General features: G+C 37.6%; 1 protein-coding gene across 4 annotated transcripts in view; it reads left to right on the forward strand.

Moving 5' to 3' along the window:
* LOC127947485 (cytosolic carboxypeptidase 4) overlaps positions 1-12,044 on the forward strand; it is a 150,842-nt gene that overhangs the window by 31,118 nt on the left and 107,680 nt on the right. For all 4 annotated transcript variants that reach the window (XM_052544644.1, XM_052544643.1, XM_052544646.1 and 1 more), the window contains exons 5-7: positions 1,819-1,950; positions 3,142-3,235; positions 8,595-8,632. In XM_052544644.1, the coding sequence (XP_052400604.1) occupies positions 1,819-1,950; positions 3,142-3,235; positions 8,595-8,632 (264 nt within the window). The remainder of the gene's footprint in view (positions 1-1,818; positions 1,951-3,141; positions 3,236-8,594; positions 8,633-12,044) is intronic.

Below are 12,044 nucleotides of genomic sequence, written 5' to 3' on the forward strand. Positions count from 1 at the left end.
CTGAGTTCTTTGCTGGATTGCTATAAATAGCACCTCGCCAAAAATAGACATCTCTAATGTGCAGAATGCCCATAAGTCACATCTCGTCTGAGGGTGCAGACAGCATGTGTAGGGTCACTGTCGGGTCAGGTAAAAGCCCTCAGTCCTGAGGGGTCAGAGGTTGTAGTTTGAGCACAAGCACGGCCAGTGTTTAGACGCTGTGTAACTTAAAGAGCGAGAGTTTGATCCCTTGCTGGATCTCATGTCTGTCAGCGTTCCACCCTTGCACTTTGATGTCTGTCCTAATGAACCCTGAGTCAAACCAGCAGGGCATGTTTTCCTTCATCTTCACGTCTCCCTTTACCACTTAGACAAAACACGTCTAAAAACAAACTCCATCTGTTGAGAACATAAACTCATCTGCTAGTGGGAATTTATTTTCTTTTTCTTTTTGTGCTCAAGCTGTTTTTGTAAGCACGTGTAGTCATGGTGGGCCTGCGGGATGTTGGGTTTGAATGGTTTCTGTGGCATTCCTCTTTAGGTGGTGGGTTTTTACGGACAGTATTTTCCACCCCACACTGTGTTTTTAATAATCTATTTGCATGGTGCATGGTGCAATGATCTGCACTGATTTCCAGATCCATAAATAGTTGATGTACTGTATGGAAATACTGTAACATCCTACAGCGTTTTCATTACTCTGCTTTTTCTCATCTTACAAGAATAGTTTACCAAAAGATGAAAATACTGTCATCATTTACTCATTGTTTCGTCGTTCTGAATCTGTGTAACGTTTTATTTGTGGAACACAAAATGAAAAATGATTATGCAAGTGCAACTAATTCACTTTCATGCCTCAAATAAGAGATAAAGTTATTTTTGAGTGCAACCTTATGTGGCTTTTGCATCCCATTTGACTTCATGTGACAAGTGACTGATAATCAACAGGAAAAATCAGAAAAATTGATTGTGGAAAAATTGGCTCTATGAAACCTAGTTGGAGGAAATGGATGAAAAAAGTGATAATTAAAAAAAAAAAAAAAAAAAATTGTTTGAATAAATGCAAAGTATATCTATATACAGTAACACATTATAATGAATGTATTATTATTTTTACATTTATATGTACAGTTATAATTTGGATATTTAATAGTGCATGCATGTGCATTTAGATTGCCATAATCTGATTTTTATTTAAAGTAAATCTTTAAAAACACCAATAATTTAATAACAATTTTAAATATGATCTTTAGTCATTTTCAAAATGACATTTGTGTATTGTACATTTAAAATGTCATGGCTTTATTTACCTTCAGCACTTAAAACTGATTTAACATTTAAAACTGATTTTTTTTTAGACATATTTCTATAGAAATATAATATCAACCAAATGTTATCTGCCATATAATGGAAAAGAATATTGGCTTTTTGGAATCTTCCATAATTTTAATATTGGTGCATTATTTATTTATTATTATATTGATTTATTTACTAAGGAATTTTGCACAGTTAGTTTAAATTTGCAGATTATGATCTTATATTAATGTTAAACTGTTGGTCTCGTGTATCACTCCAGTGCTTGTGTTCACACTTCGAATGAATCTGCATTAGTGTTTGATTTCGAAAAATTGATGATGTCCCTTTGATATACCAATTTCCCTATTAGTCATCCCGGTGAATGTGGTTTTGATCTTCAAACTGTTTCATCGCAGCTGCCAACTGCTCAAAAATGTTGCCTTCCCAGATCCCTGTAGTGAGCAAAACACTGTCAGAACAAGACATTACAAATGGACATTTTATGAAGGTCAAAGAGAACCATCATTTTCTTATTTGCCTCAGATCGTCAGATTGGTCTGAAAGCACAGAAGGCAGATGCAGTTCTGGTGGTTCTGGGTTTGCTGCGGCAGAATACAGAGAAGTCCCGGAGAGCCGCAGCCTGTCTTTGGGTCCTTAGAGTCTTCTGCTCCTCTGGTGAGTCGGGTCGGGTCTCAGATCAGTTCAGTTTTGTCTTCCTAAGCTTCAAGATCAAGTCATGATTTAAAGTAGATGAGATACAGTCAAATAAGTGCAAACAACTTTTCTGACTCAAAAACATTGAGTGAATTGATTTTTAATCAATTTTGCATGAATGAATCTTAGTATGAATCATGAGAAGCAAACTAAACAAAAACTTTTTTCCATTTTTCATATTTTTCAACTTTAGTTTCTACCTGTGTACCGCTGTGGTTTAATATAATCCCTATGAAACAGCTTCTTTTGATGCACATCTGCTCATTTCTTGGTATCTGTAGTTATCTTCCCATCTTTCATAACACATTTCCACCTATGAAAAGTGTTCAGGTGAAATTGCAAACCAAGCATTAGCACTTATTGTGCTGTTTGTTCTGGAACTGCATTATTACTGTATTTATGCACCCACTGTGTTCATATCTAAGTTAAAGAAGAATATATTGTGTTATTGCTCTGCATGGGGCAGGGGGAGGTTGGCCCCCACCTTTGATTTACTCTTTGTGTGCGATTCCACCAGTGCTTGTTTTCATGGAAAATGTGATAACGGGTAAGCAGCCATAAAATGCAAATTGTTGGATTTGATTTCAAATGCAGTCGTCTTTTTTGCTGTATGCAGAGTTGATAGTGTGGGGTCTGTTTATCAGTTATGTGACAGCTATCCTGTGAATGATACCGGCACAGGAAGTTTAGCTCTCAGGGTGTGACCGTGAGAAATGCACCTCTGTTATCCTTCCGAAAAGGCATCCAAAAGTCTTTTATGGTTTATCATAAAAGTAGAAATATATCTTTTTTTGAAACACTAGACGTAAAAGCTGCATACCCTGGGACGCCGAAGAGATTTCACCGTAGCGGCCATCAGCGTTTATGATGTTAGCTAGCCTTGTAGCATGCACAATGTATTAATAGAAGAAATATCATCCGGGCACATGCCTTGTTTATAAGCGTGAAGTTTGGACTCCGGTGGTCTTTTAAAGTTCCCCCTTGAGTCTATCCTTGTGGAGAACGATCACATCCCCCCCCCCTCCCCCCAACAAGATTGACGGGGGATCCAGTATATGGTGCTATGAAATGCTATCTTTACAGTAGTGTTGGGTTCAGCAATGTTGCCAAGACTTTTTATTGTTGTGTTAATCACATATCTGGTGTTTTTAGTGACCACGGCTGACCTGCTGGGGAAGAACCGAGGGCTGGATGTGGTCTTCAAGCTTATATCTCCACACACCACCAAGCACTTACGCACCGTCAAGTGAGTATCACATATCGTGTGGGTGCGTCATTAGCTTACGCTGATCTTGCTTGATAGTATGAATAGTTCTGCGTGTTGAAAGCGCTGGCCATTACATTAATCAAATGCTTGCTTACATTAGTCTAAATAAAGATGTTTGCCAGCATAGACTGCTCTTATTTTGATATTAAATTAATTATAATTTACTATAATAATACATTTAATATAATAGTAAATATTACAGACTTGACTGGAATTTTTTTAGTTTTATTTTTTTTATAACAACAACATTAACAACAATATTAATACTAATAATAATTGTATGCTAAACTCGCATAAACTAAAATAATAATATTTTTTGTATTATTATAGTTTTAATGTGTCTTTAGCCTTAATAATAATAATAATAATAATAATAATAATAATAATAATAATAACAATAATAATAATCATCATCATCATCATCATTTTTATTTTATTTTATTTTATTTTATTTTATTTTATTTTATTTATTTATTTTATTTTATTTTAACTTTTGTCGATTCTAAACACCGGTATCACCTGGAATCTGTGTGATCCACTAAATGTACAGACATAATTTAACTTTCAGTGATATCAAATCCTTCCAACACCAGAAGGTCAGTGGCCTGTATCACAAAGCCGGTCAGGTTTTGCCACCATGGTAACTTATGCTACAGAATTACGCTGCTCCCGAGTGGGTTTTTTTCTGGGTTAGAGATCGCAAACCCAAACTGGACCAATCAGCTATGAGCAAAAAGGCATATATCTGATGCAATAAAGCCACTCCTCCATCCCTCGCTTCAAATTAAAGCCGTTTAGAGTCAAATAATTTTACAGACAAAATTGACAGACTTTTGTATTTATTATATTTATATCATATCAATTATAATTGTTTATAACTAATATAATGTATCCATAAAATTATTCCATGAAGTGGCAATTAACTTTAAGCTTAGAATTTAAATCAATTGAAATATATTTATACCTATAAATATGCTTTAATATGCGCAGCGTTTAAAATGACAAAATGTATGTTTTCCTTTTAAGCCCTGGGTGAAACTATATAAATAAATTCAGGTGATTCATTTGCAGTCAGATATTTTCTTTGCTGCTGCAGCAAAAGTTTGAGAAGACAGCAGTGTTTATTATTCCTGAATGGTAAATGAATTTAGATTCATTATATTTTTAATAACGACATCTCTTAGTTTTTAGCAATAAGGTAAATTTCGCTGACTCATGCGAGAAGTGAATCAAACTGCCGCTGTGCTGACGCTCTCCACATGTGCCGTGTGATTGGCTGTTTGCTGCACGTGTCACACTTTCAGGTTCACGCACTCCGGAGTTAATCACAAACTCTGGCTCAAACTCTGAGTTGACTGAGAACATTTATATCAAACTTTTTGATCTAAACCAGGTTGGATTTATTTGGTTTTGTAAACTTACTCCGAAACTGAGTTTGTTCATCTCGCTTCATGCAGGCCACAGAAGTACAAAGAAAAGTGTGTGGGTTCCTTTGAAATTAGCTGGCCGACTGTCGAGCGCTGTGCGTTTGTTTGCTGCGCCGCATGTGGTGTGACCTATCAAACCAGAAATGCTAACACAATCATAAGATGCGGTCCTCGGTGCGCTGGCCTTGTATAATTAGTGTCTTATTTTGTAACTCTTAGATTAAATCATGTCCTGGGCAATTTGCATGCGTGATACAACTCAGTTTTAGCATACATGCTCATTAAAATGCTCAGAACATGCTTGTTTACTGGGGTCTGGCAACTGTGTGCTGCATAGATATGTGTTAGCCAGGTGCTGATTGGCAGTTACTAGCCTGACTTGGATAAACAGTGCTTGACCTGCAGTGACAGGGAATGAATTCCCACATGAAGTGTGCAGCACTTGCTGAGTGTGACCTGATGCTGCTGCACATAGCAGCAAACCCTGATCCAAGCTGCGTTCCAATTCAGAGACTCCCTATGTAGTGTTCACTGCTCCCTACACACTTTGTAGGGGCAATATCTATCTGTGTGTCTGTCTGTTCTTTGTTTCAGAAATAGTAGTGTGCTGGTATGCCTGTCTGCGCCTAGTCTCTGAAGGACCATGCTATCTCGCCTCATTGTCTTGTTAATTTGCTGCTCACTGCCAACAGGTTAAGTGAAGCATCAGTGTCTAATTGGCGGCCTGACCAATTAGTGGCCAGAACTTCTCCTGATTGTGTAGCTGCTCTTAAATCGGAACTAAAGACTAGAGCTGATCAATGGCTCTGTGAGTCCGTGCGATAACCTGAGGACCCTCTCTGGCTGCTTAACTCCAGGAGCACAGCTCTGCGAGGCAGATAAAGTCAAATTAAACTGCAATATTGAATGTAAGGCTAGAACTGGATTACACCCACATCTGATACATGTATTTGTCGGCTTGGTGCACATGCAGATTTTCTCCTCTAGTGCATCCATGCCAGAATTCCCACAAGAAAAGGAAGTGTACAGGAGAGCGAGAATTGTAATTAGATGGCGTTCTGCTGTAATCCGCTGTATGTGTGCAGGGAGCTATCAGCAACACCATATGGAATTGGTCCAGTTTTCCAGCAGCTGGCAGAAGCAAGTACAGCGCCCTCTCTAGGCTATCTACAGTTACCTGACGAGGCTTGTGTGATGCCAACAGCATGTGTGCTGTGTTTTATCTGCCAGATAATGATATTTGCAACCGTTTCAAGATCAGAAAGTCTTTAATGGTTCAGCTTTCCAGCAGAAGGTCATTGTAAGCCACCTGTTTCTGCAGATCCATATTGAACTAGATATCAACATTAAACTGCAATTACCTTACGTAGCATAATTGAAATTATGATGCATTGTTTAACAAATTATCATAATTAGAATACAAAAAAATGTTAATTAATAATAATAATAAGAATAATAATATTAAATGGATAGTTCACCTTAACATTTTAAATGTCATCATTTATTCACCCTCAAGTTGTTTCTTACTTCTGAAAATATTTTGAAGAACAAAACAGATGATGGTAGCCATTAACCTTTATAGTATTTTTTTTTTCAATACCATGGAAGGCAATGGCTACTGTCAACTGTTTTTTTACCAAGATTATTCTTTTGTGTTTAATATTTATTACAAGAAGTAATAATAAATACTTATGCAAAATGTGTAAATGTAGTAATACCACTAATAATATTTATTATTATTATATATTGATTTTATTGTTTATTGTTACTCCTATTAATATTTATTTTACTTATTTAATCAATTAAGTATTTTTATTAATAAAAATTAAGCAAAACTATTGTGTGCACATGAACAAAAGTTGTTGTTTTTTCTGCAAACGTCACTTTTGGCTATCTTTTGCATGCAGTATTTACTGCTCACTAACCAGTTTAAGCAAGAATATCATTTTTATATCTTTTAAACACATATAAAAACAATACTCAGCGCACAGGCACATCAGATCTTCCATATTGTCAAATTTGTCTGCTTTGGCTTTCTGCTGACAGCTCAGTCTCGTTGCTCAAATCCCTGCAGAACATCTGCGCACTGATGCTCGTAGTCCTACCGACTGATACCGCGTGTCATTTCAAAGAAGCGACAAGTCGTTAGCGTGCGGAAACAATGGCATTTGCCTCTGAAATTGCAATATGCCACTGTTTGCATTAACGTCGGCAGCATGGCTCAAAGACTCCGACAGCGTCATAGGCGAGACATGATATGATTTCTTTATGGAGCTCCCAGTGTCCACAAACAGAGAGGCTGCGGGTAAAGCGGCCTGACTATCCTGAGGACAGAATAGCGGTTTTGCGTCAGTGAGCTTCTGTCTGCTCCACCGCTGGGCTGTTTGTGCTCTCTTGCGGTTGGTGAACAGGGAGTGACATATTGTCTCTGTGATAGAGACTTAACAATGTTGTGCACTGTAGGGGTATGGCTACATACTGCACTAAATCAATGAGCTTTTCAAGATTTGCCATGCCATGTGACCAGAGAAACAGAGAGAGAGAGCCTCTGTCTAAGTCTTTCTCTCTGTCTGTCTATCTATCTACATGTGTATCTATCTTTATCTGTCTGTCTGTTCCTTTTCTTCTTTCAGTCCATCTATTTACCACAATTCCGTGCATGAATTCAGACATTCTCCATTCATTTGAGTTTTTTGAGTTTAGAATTTGCCTATTTTATGTGGGACATTCACCAGATGGACTGTGAACAGACTGTTTGAGTCTGAGACTACATGGACAGCAAACAGTAAGTTAGAGTCTGTTAGTTGAATGACAAGAGCAGCATTTAAAGCCAAATACCCCCATGTGGATAATAGGCCCATTTCTGATGCTCACGGTGCATGCTTTCTCAACACATGTGGCGTTGACATTGATTTGCTCAGTGTCTTGTCTTGATCCCAGTGGCGACGATAATGCTGTCCATCGCTGCAGTGTGACCCCTATCAAAAACTCTCAGAGATGATTCCAATTGTGATGTGTTGAGAGTTGAAATTGGCTTGATAGCACTGTTTGTGCAGATGGCACAAAGGAGACCATTGCGCCGCACAAGAGAAGGACCACGTGTTTTTTTTTTTTTTTTAGTTGAAGAAAAAGAACCCAAGTGTACAATAAGATGCACAATGAAATGATTAATGATGTGAAATGAGAGGTATGTTAGAATAGTATGTCTTCTTGACTGTGCTAAATGGGATTTGCACAAGGAGAACATGCTTCTGGCTCTGAAAATAACTAGTAATAGCTCTGATTTTATGGTTGGGGCTTTGATTGGTTGGGTTAATCGAAGTGAAGCCTTTCTTTGGTTCAATATCAAATGCACCACTTGATTTGGTCTTACACAACATTACGTGCGGCAAAGCGTAGATGTAGAAAGCAGAGCGCCTTTCTGTCTTTCTTTCTTGATTAAGCTTTTTCTTAATCTTTATTCCCGGCTTTTCCATCTCAGAAGCTCAAATATGTAGCTCGCTCTCTCCTCATATTTCAAGGCATTGGATTTTGTCAAGCCGACAGGCCGTTGGCAATATTTATTGCCAGATTGTTGCAAAGCCATTCATAATTGTTCTGCGTTTACCCCACGCGTATTGGGGAGAGGAATATGGAGACTCTGCTGAATCAGCAGCCCTGTCGCTGCTAAGTAAATGCTCATGATCACAATGACAGGAATCTTTTTTTTAATTTATTTTATATATATATATACTGGGCGGCAGCCTCTCCACCATCCCGCCAATGCTAAGTGCCGCTGGATGTGTGCCCGTGGTACTTAGCTTTATGTGTCTTCGGAGGGAGATAGAATGGTGCACGCATGACACAACTGTAGAAATGAAATGGCTCATATACATTTTGTAATGTGAGTTGTGTTTTCTGTTGTTTCACAGGGCAGCCGCTGACGCTTTTGCTGCAATGCTATGCTCAAGTAAGTTCCTTTTGCTTTAACTTTTGTGAACATGCCGGGGCATCACAATAATGTTTCAGGAGACAAATTCTCCCAGTATGCTGAGCTTCACAGCCCTGTTCCAAAGGTTTTATGTTTGTTTTTATTTATTTATTTTAAGGTTTGCTGTCTACTTAATGTAGTGTATACATATTTTATATAATATATAGTATAATTTTGTTATAATATTCTAGTCCCTTTAAACATGTACATACATAAAGGTTATAAATTATTTATGTATGGAATGTATAAAATATATATTTTTAGTACTCTCTCCATGTATGTAGTTGTGTGTGTTTGTGTGTACATAAACAGACACACACACACGCACACACACACACACAATATCTGTTCAAAAGTTTGGGAACAGAATGATTTTTTTAAGGAGTTTCTTATGCTCATCAAAGCTGCGTTTGTTTGATTAAAAATAGAGGAAAATAATTGTTAAATATTATTATGATGTAAATAATGTTTTTTTCCACCTATTTTAATATACATTCAAATCTAATTTATTCCTGCGATACAAAGCTGAACTTTCAGCATCATTCCTCCAGTCTTTAGTGTCACATGATCCTTCAGAAATCATTCTGATATGCTGATTTATTATCAGTGTTGGAAACTGTTGTGCTGCTTACATTTTTTTTTTTTTTTTTTACCTGTGATCCTTTTTTTCAGGATTCTTTGATAAATAAAAAGTTAAGAGCATTTATTTAAAATATAAATATTTTCGGACAATATACACTACCGTTCAAAGGTTTGGGGTCGTTCAATGTTTTAAATTGATAAGAAGTGACAGCAAAGATTTATGTTGTTAGAAAAGATTTATATTTTGAATAAATGCTGTTCTTTTTAACTTTTTATTAATCAGCTTTAACTGTTGCCAACATCGATAAGTCTAATAATAAATCAGCATATCAGAATGACTTCTGAATGATCATGTGACACTTTATACTGTAGTAAGGGCTGATGGAAATTCAGCTTTGCATCACAGAAATAAATTAAATTTTAAGTATATTTAAATAGAAACCATTATTTTATATTGTAGCTAAACACATTATGAAAAATTAAAAAAAAATTCTGTATTTTTGATCAAATAAATGCAGCCTTGATGAGCATAAGAGACGTTACAAATCTTACTGATCCCAAACTTTTGAACAGTAGTGTGTATATATAACAGTGTCTGTGTGTGTTTGAGTCCACGCTACCTGCAGTTCACCTGTCGTCCTGCAGGGGTCAGTGTGACTCTGTGAGTCCCATCCTTCTCTCTCCCATTGAGAACACAGCCACTGCACCTGTTGATGCTCTGCAGTCAGTGAGCCTGTGAATAATGTTATGCTCTGTGGGGCTTTTAGGAGCCTGCTCTAAGAGAAACACGTCTGGTCAGTGATGCCACAATTAATTCTCCTCCGTCGGGCAAAGCCAAGCTGTCTGTGCCTTTTGTCTGCACACTTTTTATTTCTCCGGAGGATGTGGCGAGAGCTTGATAATCATCTAATGTGGCCATATTTCCTCCAGCAAACTTTGCAGAAGTATTTTCATGTTTTCTACACATCAGATCTGCGCTGCAGCATTTGTCCCAGTGATTATAAGAATCTCCGGAGTCCACGATGGCACAGCATTTCCATATTCTGAGACATCATACTCCACTGTATTCACAGACCCTGCTTTAAACTCCTAGAAACCCTCTGGCTACATTAGCAGCAGCAAAGAATTCTTCAAGAAGTCCAAGCCTGACAGAAAACCATTGCAGATATTAATATTTCAGATTGCTGTACTTGTGCAAGTCATAGAACTGCAGAGTTCATGACTCCCATACTGGAAATTCAGGAAGGATACAAGCTAAAGGAATAGATTCACAACACAGGCTTCAGAACTACCCATTTCCTTATATCCTTTTGTTACTCCTTCACTGATTGTTTTGCATGCACGTGGAGGTAAATAACATTGACCTTCATATCGCAAACACGGCCTCCATTAGAGTCTTGATTGGCCCCTTTCCAACCCCTTCATCAGAAGCAAGGAGACTTTAGGCCGAGAGTCCAGCGAACTCCCTCGCATGGAGCCCCCCTGCCCCTTCTCTCAACGTCTTCGGCTGGAGAGATTTATGGAGGAACCAACTGAATACTGAGCTTGGAGGATTTCTTTTAAAACAAGGAGAGTGGAAATTCTTTTGACAGTTTCACAGGCGGGCTTTCAAACATTGATTTAATAATGTCACTTCAGTCCTGGAAAGAGATCAGCGGAAGACATGCAGTGAATCTGAAACAAATCCTCTGCTCAGATACTGTCGATGCAACCAAAATGAGCTAGAATTGAAATGGCTTTCAAATGTATCCCTTTCTACTTGGAGTAATACACAATTATTTGAATACTATATTATATTTTCATCTTTGTTTACTGCGGGACTGTTGAATGCTTGAATCTGATTGGCTGATGAAAGTTCTGAGGTGTGCAATTATTTTCAGGGAAACGCACGGCGAACATAGTTCCAGGCAGCTCTCTTGACCGCATTACACTTCCATATCATTTCGCATAGTTGACTGTAATAAGTGTCACGCAGTCAAGAGTTCATATATTTATTAGTGTTTATTCTTTTCATATTTTATATTTATGTGTGGATGTCATTATAGATGTATTGTTATTCTTAACAAATAAAGGCCAAACTCCTTTTTCATAATGACAGCTACAACAAAGATGTATGATGCATGTTACATACTGTAGCCATGTTATTATACTAGCTACATTGTATGTGACCTCATAATTGCATCACGGGTAATCTAGTCATCAGTGTCCTAATATTTAGAAGAACAAGACCCTAGCTAGTGGCCATATTCTTGTTCATGATAAACTAATTGCCAGCATGGAGAATAAGGCGTGCTGTGAGACATGACCGTGCTTACCTCAGGCACCAGACCTGTCACTGGCCTAAAGAACGGAAATTAAGTCTTCGCCCATAGTGGCTCTTTCTCCACCATCTTGTTTTTGATCTCATTTAACCTTTTGTGCCATACTGACAAATCTTTTCGCTCTGACAGGCAGAGTCACATGCTTTTTTGTTCCCTCTCCATCATCCCAGTGTTATTGCATTCTGTTGATATGGCTCTTTAGTGCCCGAATGATGTATGTTCTTATTACATTTTATTAATAAACAGCACAACAGAGCATGACATGAGAAAGTGAGAGCGAAAGAGAGGTCAATTTGACTATGAATGATACATACAGATGCTTCAAATAAATATTAGCCTGTTTCTAACTTGCTAGCTAGCTAAAAAAGCTTCTTTCTCCTCAAAAACAAATCTGGCGTGTATTCAAATGGACACTGTGTTCTTTGTTAAATGGATGTCAGCCTCTACTTTAATTATTCAGGAGCCTTCTGGACAAAGGATTTGGATGG

Source organism: Carassius gibelio, chromosome A25 (genome assembly GCF_023724105.1).
Source record: "Carassius gibelio isolate Cgi1373 ecotype wild population from Czech Republic chromosome A25, carGib1.2-hapl.c, whole genome shotgun sequence".
Classification (NCBI taxonomy): domain Eukaryota; kingdom Metazoa; phylum Chordata; class Actinopteri; order Cypriniformes; family Cyprinidae; genus Carassius; species Carassius gibelio.